Below are 21312 nucleotides of genomic sequence, written 5' to 3'. Positions count from 1 at the left end.
TAAAGTGAACTAAAACCAATTGATCTGGCCATTTTAAACCCATCTTTTACTTCATAGTCCAATCCCCACTGAATCCTGTAAAGACTCTCACAAATAGTTTGAAACTCTAAAAACCCAAGAGCATGACATCAACAGGGACAACTCCGAGTCTAAATAAGTGGCTAATTGATTCTGGTTTCACCAGTATTTCCCCTTTGCTTATCTGGCATTTCTCCCATTCATTACTCTTCTACACTCCTTCAGAATCATCAGAATGGCTACCTCTGCCTCTTGCTATGGAATACAATCATGGGCTGTTGGTCCTCTCAGGCATATCACCGCTCTATGTGCTCAGATCTCGTAGATCTTAGATTTGCTCAATCTTGTCAAAAGAAACTGGAGATAACCCATTTCTCGGACATCCCATATCCCTTCGTACGTGCTTTTTTCGTTTTTACAAATTATTTCACTCCTTCCTTCTCTGCATAAAAAGGGGTCTGTCATGCCCAGACTTTCCCTACCAACGCCTCCGCTCATTTTTCACTTTCTAAATCAACTCATCTTCACTGCAAAACTTTGCAGTGAAGACATAGGCAATGAGCATTGCAAGGCCAAAATCTAATTCTAGTATCTGATTTTCAAGTAGGCAATCTTGAAACTGTGTAAACTGGAATTGCATGCCAAACTGTAAGCTCTGGGTTAACAAAAAAGGGAAAAAAAGGATTGACATAAACATCGGTGTCAGTTGGCATTTCTGTGGTCTTGGGTTTATTAGAGGTTGAGAAATCCAGACAAAAAAATGTTATAATGTGTTGCAGTGGATGAGTGTAAATGGAGCACCTTACCTCATTAAATAACAAATCTTCAGCCTGGTTCTCTGGCAGCTGTCACCTTTGCAGTCACGGTATGTGGGTTCAGTTAAGGACCTTTTTCAAAGATCTGAGAAACTAATAGGCTGCACCAAAAACAGTGTCAAAGACCCTTAGCACGTAGTTACTAATAGGGGCAAATGAGTTAGTCAGGCGATACTATTATCAAGTGACAAAGCCACTGCTAGACTTGATACATCAGGCTTTCACACAGAAGACCACTGTTTGGATACCAAAAGATAATGTCAATAGTAGACTGCATGTTTTTTTTGTTTTTTTTTTTGTAGTTTTTTTTTTTAAGAATGACAACCTTTGCTTCATATCCTAAACCACATGGTTATTATCTCAACCATGGTGACAGAGCTACCCTGTAAATCTAGGTCAATTTTGTGTCTAAAGCTAATCAAATCTTACAGGCAGCAGAGAAATATATTTATTTTTCACCAGTGATAAGTAATGGATTTGGAAGACGGTAACATTCTTGAACTCTACTAACATACATTCATAAGTCCACAGACTACAACTGCACCATAACACTCTAGAAGTACAGCATTCCAGAGCTGATACTTTCTACAACCCACATATCCTACTACTAAAAAGCATAGAACTTCAAATCTTAAATTATACCTAAACATTCTACATCCCTAACATTCTAGAACTGTAACATTCTAAAACCCTAACGTCCTAATACTGAAAAACATTTAAAGCTTAACATTCTTAAATTGCAGCATAACATTCTAGAACCCCATCATTCTACAAATGTATCATAACATTCTAGAACTGTAACATTCCAAAACATTATTATTAAAGAACTAACGTCATTCTACAATCACATCATGACATTTTAGAACTATGAACCTTAACATTCTAGAACCCTAACATTGTAGAGCTGTAACATTCTAAAACCCTAACATCCTAACACTGAAAAAAATTATAACTCAACATTCATAGATTGCACTATAACATTTTAGTACCCTAACATCCTAATACTGAAAAAAGAATAACTTAACATTTTTAAATTGCACCATAACATTCTACTGTAGAGCCCTAGAATCCTAGAACTGTAACATTCTACAATTGTATCATAACATTCTAGAACTGTACCATGCTAGAACATTAATATTAAAGAACTAACATCACTGAACAATGTACAAAACATTTTAACATTTTAGAACCATGAACCTAACATTCTAGGACTGCATCATGCTGTGACAGCTGATTTCCTGTGACATTCACCAGCCAGCTAAGAAGCTTTCACATTCTCTTTGAAGACCACCTGAGTACACTATTCTGGGTTATTTATTGATTTTTGATTGCTTGACTTGACACTAATATCTGCGAAATAATCATAAGTAGTAATGTGAACCATGAAACATCCAAGAACTAACAACATTCTTCAGTTGCATCACACTATTCCAAAAGCATAACATTCTAGAACCCTAACATTCAAAATCTAACAATCTAGAACCCTTCTAGAACACTTATAACTTATAACATTCTACAATTGTGCCATTCTGAGCAGCTCCAATGAAGGGATCAATACTGCTACTTTGTATTAACATAAACCATAGCTAAAGAAAAGGTGAGGGAAAGGCACTCACTGTAATGAAACATCTACTGCATTGCCCTCTTGATTTGGAGTTAGCTTAGATCTCTGTGGTGAGAAATACTTTTTGTACACTTAACAGTGCACAAAAAGTACTTATCTTCAGTGGTACATATTTCAGCAAGCTGAAATACAATAGCCAGCAGTATTTCAACATATTGTTAAAGCACTGCAGGCTTTCTGCCAGATTGGATATATCATCAGTAGTTTTCCCGCAAGTTCTGAGGATGTAACGTACCAGCGATGCATCAGCAGCAGGCTGCGAGGAAGCAGGTTGGAATGCAGCTCCCCATTGTCGTCTGTGAAGAGAATCAAATTTTAAGTTGAGGCAAAAAATTTTTTGCTACACTGTTGTGCTAAGGCAAAAAATGAGCCATGAGCCCAAATTTCTCTTCTGTTTTTCCCAACTTTACTTGGTTATAAATTGATTGAATACAAATTTCTTCAAAATATGCAACATGTAAGTATAAGGTATTAAAAGTAAAAGTTTTGACTAAGGGCCCTTCTACAAGACAGGCCCCGAATAATTTCAGTTTCTGTCAATAATTTATTGAAACTACCCTAAACTGCCACATTCTGTACCCTTGGCCTTTGAGGACCTATAGGAGCAGTCTAATCTAGTCCTGGTTACAGTTTATCACTTACCAAATGCATGAATGCATTCATTTAAGAGAGCATCAAGAGATGCTGCCTTTCCCAGTGTGGATGATCCCATAGTGCCAAGCTGGAGGAAGCACAGAGGTCAACACTTCCAGCTCACTACTCTGGAGCAGTCAGGGTTTTCCTGGGAGCAGGAGAGAGAGAGAGCCATTAATATAAGAGTCTTCACATACAAGTATGAGAATAAAAGCACTGTGCTAGTTCTGTGATCATGTGTGCTAAAATTTGCCCATGTGTTGTTTGTCTTAAATCAGATAGCTTTAAGCAGATACGTGCAGATAGGCGTGCTTCCATGATGTAAACTGGCCTCAACACAATGCTAATCTGTATGAAGTCTTTATGTGTCTTCTTTAAAAGAGCAAATGCAGTCTTTAAATTATTTAAACCAATGTTCACCAGAACAGAAAAAATGTAAGTCGGTGCATCTACACATAATCTGCTAAAATCTATCTCTGCCAGCCATACTTGCCAACCTTGAGACCTCAAAATAAGGGAGGATTCTCAACAATGTGGAATAATTGACAGAAACTGAGACTAAAGCAAAGTCTTTTTCACTACTTTTTGTAAACTGTTTGCCACAGTTCAGTGTTTTGCTATTGATAACACTGAAACAACACTACACAGGTCATTGATAGTGCCATATGTTGATGACTCATTTGATATTTCGACCATGTGGACCTTCCAGCCATGTGATGCAGACAAACTGGAATTTACAGTTTACATAACCACCAGGTCATTTATTGCTTGTGTTGGAGTCGGAGTGCATTAAGTGATTAAATAAATTAAAACATGTATTTTCTGTCATGAACCAGGTTTTAAAAACCAAACCATGGGGCACCCAGTGGCTCAGTGGATACAGCAGGTACCCCATGTGTGGAGGCTGCGTCCTCGCTGCAGCGGCCGCGAGTTCGATTCCAACCTCAGCCCTTTAATGCATGTCATCCCCCCTTTCTCTCCCCCTTTCACGCTTAACCTGTCCTATGGAATAAAGACATAAAAAGCCCCAAGAATAATCTCAAAAAACCCAAACCATGTCTAACCCCTGAACAAAGAACCCTTTCCAACTATTTTCATGTTGTGTTGTGATGTTTCAATAATCCATAATGACATTTACACAGATGTCAGGAATATTTGGAACCACAACAAAGACAGTTTTACTAATAACACAGAGATGTCTATTTGCACGAGATGACATTTTTAACATAATTTATGAAAAACACCAATAACACTCGCTAAAAATCCCAACACAGGGCTATCTTAACCAACCAACAAATAGAGAGTATATGTCCAAGTCATGAAGACTATTTATATTTCTCTCTTCAAATCATGCGACCATTAAAGCAGTATCAATAGTTTATTTTTCAGTTGCCTATTTACACAACCATTAGGCATGGAGCAACATGAGCATTTATTTAAAGTCATATTGCTAACTCCTGACAGAAGTCCAATGGTATCTCTCCAAAGTCACACCAACTTATTAGGCTCTTTGGCTGCGAAATGCTCTACTACATTCCCACACTGAAAAAAAAGTGAGACTTTGGATAACAGTTGAATAAAAATTGTTACATCTAATATTTTTAGTTTTCCACAAATTAAAAAGTTCAGTTTTTTTAAATAAAATAAAATAAAACCAATGCACATTGTTCCACTTTGCATCAATTTAAATGTTTTAGCTTGGCTTGATTTAAAATCTTACATAATTAGAAAGTACTATTTTGTATTAATACAATGCATTATTTTATCTTCAGAAAAACTAATGCCATTGCGTCAACTGTGTTTTGAGTAATTAAGTTACTTTATTCTAAGTTAAAAAATTAAGTTGGTTGAAATTATTTTAAGACACGCACACAAAGTACAGTGCTCAATATTTATTATTTAAGCTTTTGCATTAAACTGGCAAATTGTCCATTGTAAGTGTTTGAGGTAAAAGTGCAGTCAACAGTACTCAATAAAGTCTCTAATTTTGCCTGTCTGCTGTGTAGTGCTTGTGAACCAAGAGATTGTCAGGGATTTTTTACTGTCTGCTGGAGCCAGAAACAAGATGAGTCTTCATTTGACTTCCTCTTTATGTTTGACCAACACTGTAAAATGTAATCTTCTTGTGATACCTCACATTAAAACAAGCTATAGATAAATGTATTCTTTCTATCTGTGAAAGCCTGATTTCATTTGCTTATTAAGAAATGACCCCAAGATACTTGAACTCCTTCGCTTGGGGCAACAACTCTCCCCCCAGCCAGAGGGAGCAGTCCACCATTTTCCGGCAGAGAATCAAGGCCTCAGATTTTGAGGTGCTGACTCTCATCCCAACCGCTTCACACTTTGCCGCAAACCACCCCAGTGCATGCTGAAGGTCCCAGTGTGATGAAGCCAAAAGAACCACATCATCTGCAAGAAGCAGAGATGCTATTCTGAGGTCCCCAAACCGGACTCCTTCCTGCCCCCTGCTGCGCCTTAAGATCCTGTCCATGAAAATCACGAACAGGATCGCAGACAAGGGACAACCCTGGCGGAGGCCAACACCCACTGGAAACGCATTTGACTTCACGACGAGTATGCAGACACAGCTCTCACTTTTGGTTATACACACCAGTACCCTGTACTCCCGCAGCACCCCCCACAGGACTCCCTGAGGGACACAGTCATAAGCCTTCTTCAAATCCACAAAATACATGTAGACCGGATAGGCAAACTCCCACACACCTCCAGCAGCCTCTACGAGTGGGGTAGAACGGAGTGTTAGACGGACATGCGGTTTGGTGCAGCATCTGCAGTAATGCGGGCGCTCCACCTGTTGTGGTGAAGAAGGATTTGAGCTGGAAGGCGAGGCTCTCGATTTACCACGCCATTCATGTACCATCCCTCACCTATGGTCATGAGCTCTGGATAATGACCAAAAGAATGAGATTGCGGATACAAGCAGCCGAAATGAGCTTCCTCCGCAAGGTGGCTGGGCTCAGCCCTAGAGATAAGGTGAATAGGATCTGAAGGAGGTACATGGGCAGGAACAGGTTCCCTGTTTTAGGGTTAAGGATTAGGGTTGTAGGGTACAGAGTTAGGAGGAGACAGGCAGGCTCCAGGGTTTAAGGGTTAGAGTTGCAGAGTACAGGATTAACCTTTTGTTAAGCCTAAATATATTTTAATGTCTTTAATGTAAAAAACATCTATTATCTGAAATTTTAAGGCAAATTCATTGAGAAAATAATTGACAAGTTTAATTGGTATCTGCTTTAAATTGGGTTTTATGTCCTATGCATTGTGTTCCTGTTTAAATCAGAGGCATTTAATTGAAACTTTTAGTATCTTGAGTGACTGATTTTAAAAAGTAAACACAAAGACGGGTGAAGTCTGGTAATTTGGCACACTTTTTAGGACAAACAATGAAAGACCACCTTGGATGTTTCTTTTAGAACTTGTAATGGTTCTCTGCTATATTTCTATAAATAAAACATGTTGCCAAGTAAAATATTTTAGAAATTTTGGATATTCAAACACATCAACCTCTACCTCACTCCAATGACGTGGTTGGGTAAAAGGTAGGTTTCAGGGTTAGGGTTGCAGGGCACAGGATAGAGAGACAGGGTTAAGAGGGGGCAGGCATGTACGGGTTTCAGGTTTCACAGTGAAAAGCAAAGGCGTCTGGAAAGAAAGGCCTGAAGCAACATCATCAGTCTGCATCTTATAGTAAATAGTGATTGGAAAATGGGTCACATTAGCAGGAAGATATTAGCGTCAGATGAGCAGGAAGGTCAGAGGACATACTATAGTTGACAGGTGGAGAACAGCACTAAAGCTTACAGAACATGGCCAAAAATAATCACAACTTTGGAAGCCATGATGACAACTATACTAATTTACAGTGCCTTGCGAAAGTATTCGGCCCCCTTGAACCTTTCAACCTTTCACCACATTTCAGGCTTCAAACATAAAGAAATAAAATTTTAATTTTTTGTCAAGAATCAACAACAAGTGGGACACAATCGTGAAGTGGAACGAAATTTATTGGATAATTTAAACTTTTTTAACAAATAAAAAACTGAAAAGTGGGGCGTGCAATATTATTCGGCCCCTTTACTTTCAATGCAGCAAACTCACTCCAGAAGTTCAGTGAGGATCTCTGAATGATCCAATGTTGTCCTAAATGACTGACGATGATAAATAGAATCCACCTGTGTGTAATCAAGTCTCCGTATAAATGCACCTGCTCTGTGATAGTCTCAGGGTTCTGTTTAAAGCGCAGAGAGCATCATGAAGACCAAGGAACACACCAGGCAGGTCCGAGATACTGTTGTGGAGAAGTTTAAAGCCGGGTTTGGATACAAAAAGATTTCCCAAGCTTTAAACATCTCAAGGAGCACTGTGCAAGCAATCATATTGAAATGGAAGGAGTATCAGACCACTGCAAATCTACCAAGACCCGGCCGTCCCTCCAAACTTTCATCTCAAACAAGGAGAAAACTGATCAGAGATGCAGCCAAGAGGCCCATGATCACTCTGGATGAACTGCAGAGATCTACAGCTGAGGTAGGAGAGTCTGTCCATTGGACAACAATCAGTCGTACACTGCACAAATCTGGCCTTTATGGAAGAGTGGCAAGAAGAAAGCCATTTCTCAAAGATATCCATAAAAAGTCTCGTTTAAAGTTTGCCACAAGCCACCTGGGAGACACACCAAACATGTGGAAGAAGGTGCTCTGGTCAGATGAAACCAAAATCGAACTTTTTGGCCACAATGCAAAACGATATGTTTGGCGTAAAAGCAATACAGCTCATCACCCTGAACACACCATCCCCACTGTCAAACATGGTGGTGGCAGCATCATGGTTTGGGCCTGCTTTTCTTCAGCAGGGACAGGGAAGATGGTTAAAATTGACGGGAAGATGGATGGAGCCAAATACAGGACCATTCTGGAAGAAAACCTGTTGGAGTCTGCACAAGACCTGAGACTGGGACGGAGATTTATCTTCCAACAGGACAATGATCCAAAACATAAAGCCAAATCTACAATGGAATGGTTCACAAATAAACGTATCCAGGTGTTAGAATGGCCAAGTCAAAGTCCAGACCTGAATCCAATCGAGAATCTGTGGAAAGAGCTGAAGACTGCTGTTCACAAACGCTCTCCATCCAACCTCACTGAGCTCGAGCTGTTTTGCAAGGAAGAATGGGCAAGAATTTCAGTCTCTCGATGTGCAAAACTGATAGAAACATACCCCAAGCGACTTGCAGCTGTAATTGGAGCAAAAGGTGGCGCTACAAAGTATTAACGCAAGGGGGCCAAATAATATTGCACGCCCCACTTTTCAGTTTTTTATTTGTTACAAAAGTTTAAATTACTCAATAAATTTCATTCCACTTCACGATTGTGTCCCACTTGTTGTTGTTTCTTGACAAAAATTTAAATTTGATATCTTTATGTTTGAAGCCTGAAATGTGGCGAAAGGTTGCAAGGTTCAAGGGGGCCGAATACTTTCGCAAGGCACTGTAATCTGTTGGTGGGCACCTTAAGTCTGTTGAGAAAACATGATGTCACAAGTGTACATTGTGGTGTAAAATCCCAGTAACATCCTGAAATCATAGAAGCAGCCTACACTTAGAGACCTATAAGATCTCCTAAAACCCTTGAAATGTGCTTAAATCATAGAAATTTCCTTGATTCCTTGAAATGTCTTAAAATCCTAGAAACATCCTAAAATCCTCGAAAAGTCCTAAAATCGCCCAAAAACGTCACAAGTGTACATTGATGTTGCGTTTATTCCCTCCTTTTAAATTGTTTTGCATGGTTTGTCTTCTTAAATACCCAGTTAGAACTGAACGGGGTCTATTTCAGTCACCCCATACACAACAACAGATACTCTCAAATCAAATCAAATCAAACTTTATTTATAGAGCACTTATCATACATTAAATGTAGCACAAAGTGCTTCAAAAGTTAAAAACATGAAACAACATCTAAACATATAAACCAACCCCCCCGCTCCCAGGTCCTCCCACCCACCAATCCCCCGCCCCTCCCCCAAAGCACACACAGAAAGACGACAGTAAAAAGGCACAGAACAGAATGGCTTTGGATAAGAAACATGGCTGAGCACAGAGGAATTAAATGAGGTAACGCCATCATGGAGGGCTGTTTGGACCAGGAGCTGATTAAAGCTCTCAGAGACATCGTTACAGAAACAAAATTTAGCCTTGGGGCACACCACAGTTTATTTTATAGTTCTACGAGGAGCAGGTATCCATACTTACTAAAAATTCTCTATCTATGAAATAGGAGGGGAAAAAAACGAAATCGAAAAATCGAAAACAGCACTTCGATCCAGTAGCACCAGGACAGAAGGTTTCTTCATGTCCATGTTATACCTGAGATCATTTACGATCTTTAACAGGGCCGTCTCTGTACTGTGGTTCGTCCTAAAACCAGATCAATATTTTTCTAAAATATTGTATTTATTTAAAAAATCATTTACTGAGTAAAAACAAGTTTTTCTAAAAAAATTGCTTGAAAACAGTTAGTTGGATACTGGTCTGTAGTTATCAAGAATGTTTGCATGTAATTTGCTCTTCTTCAGAAGAGGCTTGACCACTGCAGTCAAGGCAGTGGGGAAGAAATCATCTGAAGAGAGCAATTCATGATGTTTAAAAGTTTGTCCTTGAAGAACCCATAAAATGTTTTAAAAAGTGAACTGGGAATGAGGTGTAAAAATCAGTTTGTAAGATTTACTTGGGAAAAACTCTACCAAGCATTTCAAGCATTAACCAGGACAAAACTCTCCAGAGTTTCCTCAGATAGAAGCAAAGATTCAGGTGTGTTAAAAACCATATTCTGATATGGTAATAAAACTGATCTAATTTTATCAATATCAAAGTATAGTCTGTCATGATTGGAGGTGTTGTGATATACTGTGGAGTGTTGTTTGGGTTTTTTTGGGGGGGGTTCTGTTTTTTTTATTACTCATGTTCTGTTTCCAGTTTTATTTTGTAGTATCACTCCACATGCGTGTCTGTGTTACTTCCTTTCTTTGTGTGTTTTCCTGCCTTTGTGTTTCCCCGATTAGTCTGAGCTGTCCCTCACTAGTTGCAGTCATCACCTGTTCTCACCTGATTAGTTCTCTGTGCATATATACATACCTGTGTATCTTCTTTATTTCTTTGTCAGTTTGTGGTCCTTCCTGTTGTCTCTACTGTGTTTGCTGCTGTCTTCACCTCAGAGTTCTTTCTTGTTTTCCTGGTTGGTTTCTGTTCGGTTTTTGATTGGTATTTCATTGGTATTTGTATATGTGTTTTGGTCACCTGCGTGTTTTTTGGACATTAAAGCTAGTTTGTTGTTTGTACACCTCTCTGCCCTTTTTGTTCTGCATTTGGGTTCTTTATCTGAGCTCATATGTGACATACCTAGATATGCAGTCTTGTGTTCTACTCTGAAATATATATACTTCGACATAACATCAGAAAGAGAATTATTATATCTTGAAACAGGAAGTTTTCAGTTAGCATTTTTTATTTCAAACAAAAAAGTTCATAATTTAAAGGAACTGAAGATTTTGGTGGATTAAGTCGCATCTATGGTGACAATTGCTGATTGCAACTGGCTGAAACTTCTCCTGTTGTAATTCCTTCAGTGTCATAGTTCAGGAGGTATTTATGAGAGTTGAATTATCTTCAGAAGTCTCTTTCTCTCCAAAATAATTCAGATTAAACCAGTAAAAAAAAACTGAATCAACCATTTCATCTAAAAAGTCAAAGTCATTGTTTTGTCTCCGACAGACAAAACAATGCTACCAGAAACAGAAACAGTAGTTTCACATTTAAAAAAGTCACTGGGGGACTGCTAACAATGACAGACCCCGAAAACGTGAAGGCCTTTTCTAGAATCAGTGTTTGGTTTGTTCATTTAGGGCTACTGTAGAAACATGGTGGTGCAACATGATGATCTCAGTAGACCAGGTAACAAAAACACAACAATTCTTCTTTTCAGGTTATTACACACAAAAGAAAATATACTTATTGTGTTATATTCCATTTCTGCCATTATATCCCTCTAAATCATGTACATGGGAACTTAAAGTAAATTTTTGACAACATGACTGCTAACCAAGAAAAGGACCAGCACCTCTATGCTCCCAATAAGTGGTGGTTTCTGTCTCAAATATGTTACATGCAGCACCTTTGAAACAACATTGTTGGTTTGAAGTGAATCTTTGCTAGAACAGATTTAAATCCACTCCATAAGAAGTCTAAACCTCCAACCTAAGCCAATCACATTATTCAAGCTGCTGAAAGAGACTGAGGATTAACAGTGCATTGTGGGAGCTGGGGACTCCAGAGGTTTGGACCTTGTTAATGGCTCAATATGTAATCAGCTACCATCACCTTGGTGAGGCAAAAAAGACATCACTGGCCAGCATCTAATTTATTCTGTGACGCTTGTGTCAACAATCAATGTGTCTGTGTGTGTACACAGTGGAATGAATGAAGACATTGTTCCTTGATTATAAATGGGTAAGGTCCTTAAAGATACTATGCTTAGATGTGTCTGCCGGGGTATAATTACACTGCAACTGGTTCTGTCTGGCTGTGCTCTTACTTGATGCCCTGCAGAGGTGTATCATGCGGATGCGGAAGGTGGCTTTTAGCGTTGGGATGATACACGGAAAACAGTCAAAGAGGCAGTATTTGTTGACTTTCTGAATGAGAACAGGCTGAATAGGCTTTCTTTCCAAATGAAAATACTATCTTAGTGTTATGTACAAATTCTCCCTCTCCCCCATCTTTGCTGACACTGCAGTGGTTTTTGAAACATGTCAGGTAAGAGTCCTTTCACCCAGCCTTGGGTGGACGAAAGAGGAGGTAGAAGTGTCAAACAAAACCGGACTTTCAGCTGAGAGACGACAGTTTATGTCCAGTGGGAAACCAAAAGCAACTGTTTTAATGTAGCGTTGGACAATGTATGTATGGTAGTTGTGCACTGACATTACTCGTGATGTATTTAAATTAAATTACATACTTATTTTAAATCAAAACATGATCTTTTTTCTACACCTAACCAAGGAGTTTTGTTGCCTAAACCTAACAGCAACTGTTTCACAACATCAACCATTTGTTACTGTGTGTTTCACTTTTGTGGCCTTCATGTCACAATGAGATGCAGAGGTGTGGTGACAATTTGTCAGTATTTGATGACCTGGGGTGAGAACGTGTCTGAAATAAACTAATATATATTTGTGTCTGCAGAGCCCTGAACCCTAGTGTTTAGCCAGTGTTAGTGATAAACTCTCATGACAGCTGCGATAACTGTTGTGAGTATGGCATACTTTTGGATTCTGTTTTCATGAGCGCAGAGACAGCTCCATCCGTCTATAATTGATACCTGCTTATGCAGAGTTACAAGGGGCAAGACGTCACACCATCACAGGAGCTGCTGAGACATTCAAGCACTTGTCGAACCCATCTGTTCCATTAACCAGCCTATTTACAGAGCAGCACCAGCAGCCATCAAAGAGGACAAAATATTCTATACCAGTTAACTTCCACTGCAGTGAACATTTCGCATTTGCATTATGTTGATTAAAAAAAATGAAAGAAAACATATTACATGCTGTAAACGACTAACTGATCACTACAACCAAAAAAAAGCACTTCATTTTTATGAGACTGGGTTGCTGTTCCAGAGAAATTATTTAGATTTTTTATTTTGTTTTATTTTTGATTTTTTGAGTTCAATCCACAAAATTCCTGTGGATCCACATCAATAAATTTGTATCTTTCAAATCTCATATCACAGAGCTAACTAAAAAATAAGCAAAACATGTTGGTCTGTTCTTTAAGTTGAGACACTGCACTCCTTACTTTATAGAAAATCCTTATTTGAGCCTCATTTAAACTTCTGTAACATCATATGGTGTAACACTCACCCAAGTCATCTAAAAAAATTGCAGTCTTTCCAAAACAAAAAAGTTATTTGTGCCATAATCTGGTCGGTAGGCAGCTCTCCATCTCGCCTTCTCTTTCATAGCCTCGGTCTGAGGCGAAATTTGAGGAAATTAATATTTTCCACAATGCATGTACAATGTACCAGGTTGTTCACAAGTTGAATCTTTGTTTATGTGAGCTTGTTCCTGTTTGCTCTCCTCTACATACATATAACACCAGAACAAAACACCTCATAACAGGTAAGAAGCAAAAACTAAAATGCACAAGCTTTAGTGTCATGTGTAGAGGGCTGCAAATATGGAACAAGTTACATGACAACATTAAAACATCTCATTCCATTTACATCTTCAAAAAGAACTTAGAGCCACCTATCACAAACATATGTATGGTGCTGTTTTGTTTTACTGCTAATGTTTTGTTATGAAATGCCCATTTATGTCTACCAAAGGAACTTTGTCTAACCTTCTGTGCCAGTATTCATAATCCTTGAGGCCAGAAGTGGATGAGCATGTTTGCTTTCCTTTTGCTCTGGTACTGGAACTCTTTTATTGGATCTATGCAGATGTAGCGAATGACTGGGATCTTCTGTCTGTTTGTTTTGTTTAATGTTAGTGTTTCTTTTGTTTTGCTTATTTGTTTTGTTTTGTTTTGTTTTCGATGATACATGTTATAAATGCCTCCTCCCAAAAGCTTTAGGTAGCTTACTTGGGGTATCCTTTCACGTGTCTCTTATATTGTATTGCACTCTATTCTGTATCATTATGTTATTTTCCTTGACATGTGAAAATAAATGATAATGATGATGATGATGAATGTGATTACGTCACATCCAACATTACTCGGAAATGGTTGCAGTTTTAAAAATGTGGTTAACTTTGATTTAAAATAAGTATGTTAGTAGAATATACTGAGGTTTCGTAATGTGACGTATCTCACATGCCATGTGCCGACATGCTACATATATTTCTCAAAGGTGACTCAGTTTCATGCTAGACATAAACACCAGCTTCCTGGATGAAAGTCCTGTGCTTGTTTGACCCATCAACAGCCTTTCCCTCCCTTTCCTCTAACCCTTAGCGGCCTTTCTCGCTCTTTATTCTGTTACCTGACTTTGTCATTTGGTCCCATAAAAATTACTATGAGCACTAAAGGTGCAGCTTAAAAAAAGACATAAATGTGGGTGATAATTGAATCTTGGAAAAAACCCTATGTGGTTATATTTGGAGCAGAGAAATTCTCAGTAATCTGCATTAAACATAAAAACTGATGATAAAAAACATCTTTTCACAGTGATCAAGTTGACCGTCACAGACATGATATGTCACAGCTCTGGCCTTGACTCCAGGTTTTCCTTGTGTTCCTTTCCCTGTCTCCCTCATGTGTACACCTCCCCTGTGTGTCTGAATGTGGCTTTCCCTCACCTGACCTCTGATTCAGTCTTCACACCTGTCTTCAATCATCTCATCAGCATCCAGTATAAGAATAATAATGCATTTGTCCATTTTTTTTTATATTATCCATTTGAATCTGCAAACTAGTAACTAAAGTTATTAAATAAATGTTCTGGGGCACAATACAATATTCAGAGTAAAAGTATAAAGTAACAGAAAAAAGGGATACACAGGTAAAGTAAATGTACCTCAAAATTATGCTTCAGTTCAGTACTTGAATAAATGTACTTAGTTACTGAGAGTGTGACGCACAGATGCCTCAGCAACAACAAACAGGCCATTCTGAAAGTGTTTTTCTTTGACTTTGTGTGTGTGGACATCACGCTGCTCTCGCTGTGCGCAAAACATTAATGCGTTATATGTCAATTGCTACGGGATACACACACTGACACATTCTTATGTTTTTCCTCTTTTTGATTTCACAGCTCGGCCGTGCATGTTACAGTCAGCTGTGCCCTTTAGCATGACTTGTGCTTTTCTGCCTCCACAATGGGTCACTGTGTCTCTGCCTCTGCTCTGCAGATGCGTCATTGTGTGTTTTAATGCGTAATCCAGTGACATTCACTGCTTTTAGGTGCACATTCAGACATGCTATAATGCAAATGCACCTCTACACACACACACACACACACACACACACACACCTAACACTCTGCTTTTAAAATCCCTGCCACACATGATCTGTTTAATGTTAACAAAACACCAATTTGACAAAGTGAGAGAACTGTAATAAAATGCCATATTTGACTTTTAGCATACTTCTTACCACAAACACACACACACACACACACACACACACACACACAGAGCACACACACACACACACACACACACACACACACACACACACACATACACAGTGCTTCAGCCAAAAACTGACAGCCGTAATTACACATAATGTAGCCATAGCTAAAAGACTCCTTGCTAAAACAACCAGCCTTTCATTAAATCTTGGTCTTTGCTTTCAAAGAAACTAGCATTAATAAATATCACACAGACTACACAATTCTATATTTCACAAGCAGTCAGATCTTACCCCCGAACAGCAGCGTGACAGCACCCATCCAGGCTAAAGATCAGTCCCTTCACTGAGATAACTGTAGCTGCTGCTGGATGCTGCAGCCTGCGACTCGCTGTCAGGCAGAGACTCCCATGATGGAGCCTGTACTACGCTAAGACCTCCTCCTCCTCCTTTTGTTGGTAAACACAGCAGCCTGGAGCAGCGCAGTCCAGCCATGTGACTTTACCCACACACACACACACACGCACACGCACACACACACACACACACCCACACACACACACACACACACACATACACACACACACATACACACTGGGTTTATTACATTAAACCTTCCACTGATTACACTTTACCCTCGCCTTAATCACAACAAGCTTAAATTCTAATGTGTGCGCTTTGGGTGGAGGAACATTGCAAAATTCCAAGATTAGAAACGTTAATCAGTCCTTTGAAACCTAAACAAATTGGCTTGATTTCAAGAAAAAGTACAAGAAAATTACTAAAAAAGGAAATGATCTGGAAAAAGTGTTTAGAAATATATATTAATTTGTAACATAATTTTACATATGTAATTATGACAATTATAAATGCAGTTTTTCCCAGCTTTTTAAAAATAATTTTCTAAATCGACTAATATTTTGCAATTCATGGAACATGAATCTCACCAAGTTGCTTATCACAAACAATTGACTTTTGTGCGGGAGTCCAGAGCATATTTGAGTTGTTTTTTTATTTTTTTTCCTACACCTTACGATGAGCCTCTTTTGCCTAAACCTAACCATCTATGACTTTGCTGCCTTATCCTAACCATTGTGACACTCAGTGTTGGTTGCCATTGGCTGTTATGTATGGACTGAATGCAGCAGACAGCGTGGGGACCCCCACCAACAGCATACACTGAGCAGCTAATCAGAAATGAAACCGAAAGCGCCGCACAAAGAAAGGGAGGAGAGCCAGCATCAGGGCAAGGCTGACCCGACTTGGATCGAGAGCTTTCTTCTGACTAATGTCCACTCGCAGGAGAATAAACTGGATGAGATGCAATTGAGGCTCACTCAGGAATAGGAAATCAGACACTGCTCTGTGCACATCTTCCATCTTCACAGAGATATGGATAACCCCAAACATCCCAGATCAAGCTGTTGCACTGTATGGATGGACCTTGTTAAGAGCCAACAGGACTTTAATGCAAATTCACAAAATACACTGCAGATATTGTATGATGCCATCAGCAGCAATATGCTCAAGCAACGGGATGGGATCTTCATAGTAGCTGCCGATTTGAATCAACTCATCCTTCAACTTCAACAAATTGTAATTTCATCTTTTAAACTTTGTTTAAAAATGTTTTTTTAAACTTAGTTTGAAAAATGAGTAATAATTCAACCGTCTACCTTCTTATGAATCTCAATCCTCATTATTATGAAATTTCACAGGAATTATAAATGATTACTTACTCAATCTCTCATTTAAGATTAAGTTGTGAAAGGTACCTTTATCTGACAGTGTACAAAATGCTGCATAATCTGCAAAAAGCAGTGAAGCTGGCCTAAAAACAATTTTACCTGTCTTTCAATTTATATTTAATGTCCTCCTTATCACCCCCCACCCCCCCCCCCCCACCCAGCTTTCTCTGTAAAACCCCATGTGCGCTTGTCTAAAGTATGCTCCAGCAATGCACATTCATTCACTTTGTGTTGCTCTCACAGGGATGCAAATAGAAGCAGACACAGTGACCATGCAGTGCTTTAGCAATGGATATGATGTTCAGAGCAGAGCAGACAGGTTGGAGTCATGTGTAGTCTACTGCTGGAGACAGATGTTACATCGACCTTGGGTTCAGACAGCTGGTCAGACAGCTTAAGCAGATGGTCTCTGAGTGTATGAATTTGTGTTTGTAATTGTGGGTGTGTGTTCACAGTTCACAGCATAACTCATATATCCTGTTTCATTAGTCAGTGAATAAAAAGGATGTACGAGAATCTGACTATATTATTCAGGAAAGCACAAATATTGTGATGGAAGTAGTTCTACACAAAGTTGGTCATAATTGTTTGGGAGGGAAAGTCATGTCTAATTCATATTGTGGACTCTGATTTCACTAACTCATTGGTTCTTCATATGAAGTATAGACCCTGTAGCTATACATTTGTATGTGTTAATTCTTAAAAAGTCAACTGAAACATTGAAAAAAATCAACATTTACCTTTAGTCAATATTCATCTATATTAGATATAACATGCTGTCTGTATCAGCCCTAGGTTTTAGGAATTGTTTTACTTAGTGTTTGACCAACACCCCAGTAAATCTTCCATTGTAATTAACAGATGGAAATAAAAATTGTTAAGACAAACAAGATTAAAGATTAAAAGGCACACAAACAATTTCAGATTTGACATCAGTCCAGTCAAACCAGAGTCAGCAAGGCAAATTTGACATGTCTTCGGCAGGTCACAGTGGTTTAGAAAAAGACAGATCTATTTGTTCATCCTTTGAAATGCTCTCACAGCTGTGCATGCAAAGCTGTAAATAAAAGCCAGGGTTAATTTCAGCTTGTGTTGACATCATTTGGAAATAAACTCAGAGCAATAAAACAGTTATACTGAGGTTGTCCCATTGTAGAACAGTACAATCTGTCCTCATACAACAGCTCGTGACATATAACACCTTAGTTTTGAAAGCCAATTTACCTGAACATGAACTAAAAAGTTCAGCAAAAGTTAACAAAAACCAGCCCCGTCTCTTCAAGGGTTGAATATAAAATGTGCGCTTTCAAAACTGTTGCACTTTAAAGTACATAAACAATTACTCTGAAAAGCCAATTCAGTCAAACGGCTGGCCACTTGTTGCTTCCAAAGCACACTTTCAGCTCAAGTCTGAGTCCATAACATATAAGAATGGTGTCAGTCAATCCTACTCTCCTGAGGGTCCAGCGTGTTTTGTCTTTATGATCCAGGTACCAGTTAGGATAGGAAAAGAATAATGATTAGGGAAAGTTATGTGATGTATGTCAGACAAAGATGTGATGTGATGTAACATAAGTATGTAACTGATAATAACAACATTGACTTTTGGTTTTACACTTCATTTTCCTGTTTTTTCCCCAAATGTATTTTACAAAATGTGATGCACATACAAACTGTTGTATGTGTATCACTTTTTATATTTTACAAATCATGCCCCTAGTGATTAGTTTAAGTTAGGTTAGGTTTCGAAAAAAAATGATCAGGCATTGTCATGTTATGTACTGGATACAACGGGAGGATATGATGTGACATTATGCATGTAACTTTGAATTATTCACACGGGACACAAACACCTGTCTCCTGGGTCAAAGTTAAGTGTGTCCCAACTGCCTCCCTACGCAGACTTTGTTGCTCTTTACTACGTCAGCTGACTTACTTTTTTGCTCCCAAAACTGTCACGTGACCACAGTCTCCTGGCTCATAATTACGGAGGTTATATACATTATATACATATACATTATATACATATTCATTATAATGAATTACATTTTGTAGGTATACGTTCGATAATTGAATAGGAACAGCCTAAACAGTAAAAGGGTGTTTTAAAGATTGATTATAGTATCACACTTTTGACTAGGCTGCTTCCTTGTATAGTCAAATCAGATGTTGATCAGCTATGAATTATTCTGACACACAAATTCATGTGCAGTGTGTTCTGCACCCTTTTGATGCCCTTTATAGAGCCACCTGACATTATGTAGCGTGAGGACACTTTGTTGCACGTGACCCACATGGAACTGGAGCACACAGTGTCATTTATTGAGTTTAAGTACCAACACTTCAGTTTCTTTTTAGTCTCACAAAGATAAATATGCACACAAGAGACCCACTTGCACCCAGTAAATAATATTTTTTTAAAAAGCCTGTGTTCTTTACCAAAAGATTTGGATCTATTCTACATCCACTCAACCCTCTCAGAGAGCAAATATACTGTTGAGCAATTAGGGCCTCTTCATCTGAGAACACTTCTTTTTACAAAACATGATGTTAACATTTATGAAGAAAAAAACACAAAATTCAGCAATGAAGGTAAGGATGAGTGGCGTTTTTCCTCACAATTTTTCCAAAGTAATCAAAGGACACATTTTTCCACATTGATTAGTGCAGACTTTCACTCAGATTAATAAAATATAATTGAATATTCTATTTACTGCAAAAATAAACTGCAATCATGAACAGCTATTTAATGAAGGGAGCCAATCAGAGACTATGAAAACAAGCAGGAATAGACATCTTTATCTGAATAGACAAGGGGATATTTTGCCTGTTTGGGGGTAGTTCCCTCAGAGGAGCGATAGATAAATAGATAGATAGATAGATAGATAGATAGATAGATAGATAGATACACCTGATGGTGTAGCTCTGGGGCATGCTGTCCTCAGTTTATGGATTTATAATTCAATTCACTTAATAATTAAATGTTCCATAGACAAAGAGGAGACATAAATTGTGCACAGAGATGGAAAAAGACCAATCCAGTCACCAGAAAAAACTTTAGCAGTTATGTAGGAAATGTGCAAATTAGGGCTTTCAATTTTATGCGATTAAAATCCGTAATTAATGCATTAATGTTATTTAATGGCGTTAATGGCCAGCAGACATTCCTGTCCTTAAGAGGCTGTATCGGGTTGAGATGAGCAACATGTCATATGAAACTAGAAGACCTGAAGCATCCAGTGGTACAACAATTTCACAGGGGTCCCTTGACCTCTGACTTTAAGATATCTGGCTAAAAATGTGTTCTGTGGGTACCCACAAGTCTCCCCTTCATTGACATGCCCACTTTATGTTAGTCCCATGCAGTTTTTTTTGCTGTCATTTGCTTCCTAATCAAGACATTTTGGTAAGATTTGCTTCACCTTTCAGTATGGACCCTAAAAAATGTTTGTAATGCAGAATAATAGAATTGAAAACATGATTAAAAAATGTAATTCATTGCAATTAACTATTCAAATTCTGTAATTACTCGCAATTAAAATATATTTCTGTTTGACTGCCTTAGTGCAAATGTGATGTAAAATGAAATCCTGATGAAGACAAATATTCCACTAAATACCTGAAAGATGGGACTAGACAAGACAAGCAAGTCTTTACATGGTCAGTGTCCATCCAAACAGCACAATGTCATTACAGTCATGTTAGAGTACATTAAAACTCATATTACGGCATTATGGCACAAATTTACAAAACAATTTAGGGGGAGTCAGTAGGATTTGTTAAAAAGGCAGGCTTCTTTTCAAACATTAGGCAACCATAAATGCATCTTACCTCATCTGAGACTTTGGAGCAATCACGATCTACCAGCAGACCACATGGATCCACCTTTTAGACATGTTAATGTATAAATCCACTTTTTGTCTGTTCAAATCCACATCGTAACTCAAATCCAGCTGGATCCAAATGGCCCAACTCAACATAGCTCTGATAGTATCTCCTGACTTCTTCAGATGGCCCTCTATCATCCTACAGCCCTTTGTCTGTTGCTGCCATATAGTAGAGCTGTGCTGTGTATTGAGCCAGCACTGATCCCACTGTCTGTGTTGTTTGTCTAAATGGCCACTAGACTTCCTTCAATTCTTTCCCAACTTAGTTTTCCTGCCTGTGTTGGTTGGTTTCCCTGGACTGAGCTAAATATAGGGACCACACAAGGTAAAGTGGAAAAGAGCAGAGCAGGAAATGGATCACAACATGCTTGTGTGCACGTTCGTTATTGCGTGTCTTCCTGTCTTGAATCCTGCCAGTGTTTGGGATAACTTTGTAATC

The 21312-nt window shown here is 38.6% G+C and overlaps 1 protein-coding gene across 1 annotated transcript in view; it reads right to left on the bottom strand.

Annotated features, from left to right (window-relative positions):
• Window positions 1-21045, bottom strand: part of rasgrp3 (RAS guanyl releasing protein 3 (calcium and DAG-regulated)) — a 37211-nt gene extending 16166 nt beyond the window's left edge. Inside the window, exons 1-4 of the mRNA XM_042502545.1 lie at window positions 20818-21045; window positions 3100-3238; window positions 2651-2753; window positions 825-887 (exon numbers count right to left, since the gene is read on the bottom strand). Coding sequence (XP_042358479.1) covers window positions 825-887; window positions 2651-2753; window positions 3100-3169 — 236 coding nt within the window. The 5' untranslated portion in view covers window positions 3170-3238; window positions 20818-21045. The remainder of the gene's footprint in view (window positions 1-824; window positions 888-2650; window positions 2754-3099; window positions 3239-20817) is intronic.
• Between the last annotated feature and the right edge of the window lie 267 nt (window positions 21046-21312).

The sequence above is a fragment of the Plectropomus leopardus genome, chromosome 15 (assembly GCF_008729295.1).
Source record: "Plectropomus leopardus isolate mb chromosome 15, YSFRI_Pleo_2.0, whole genome shotgun sequence".
In the NCBI taxonomy this organism is placed as follows: domain Eukaryota; kingdom Metazoa; phylum Chordata; class Actinopteri; order Perciformes; family Serranidae; genus Plectropomus; species Plectropomus leopardus.
This window is presented reverse-complemented; position numbering and strand designations above follow the sequence as displayed.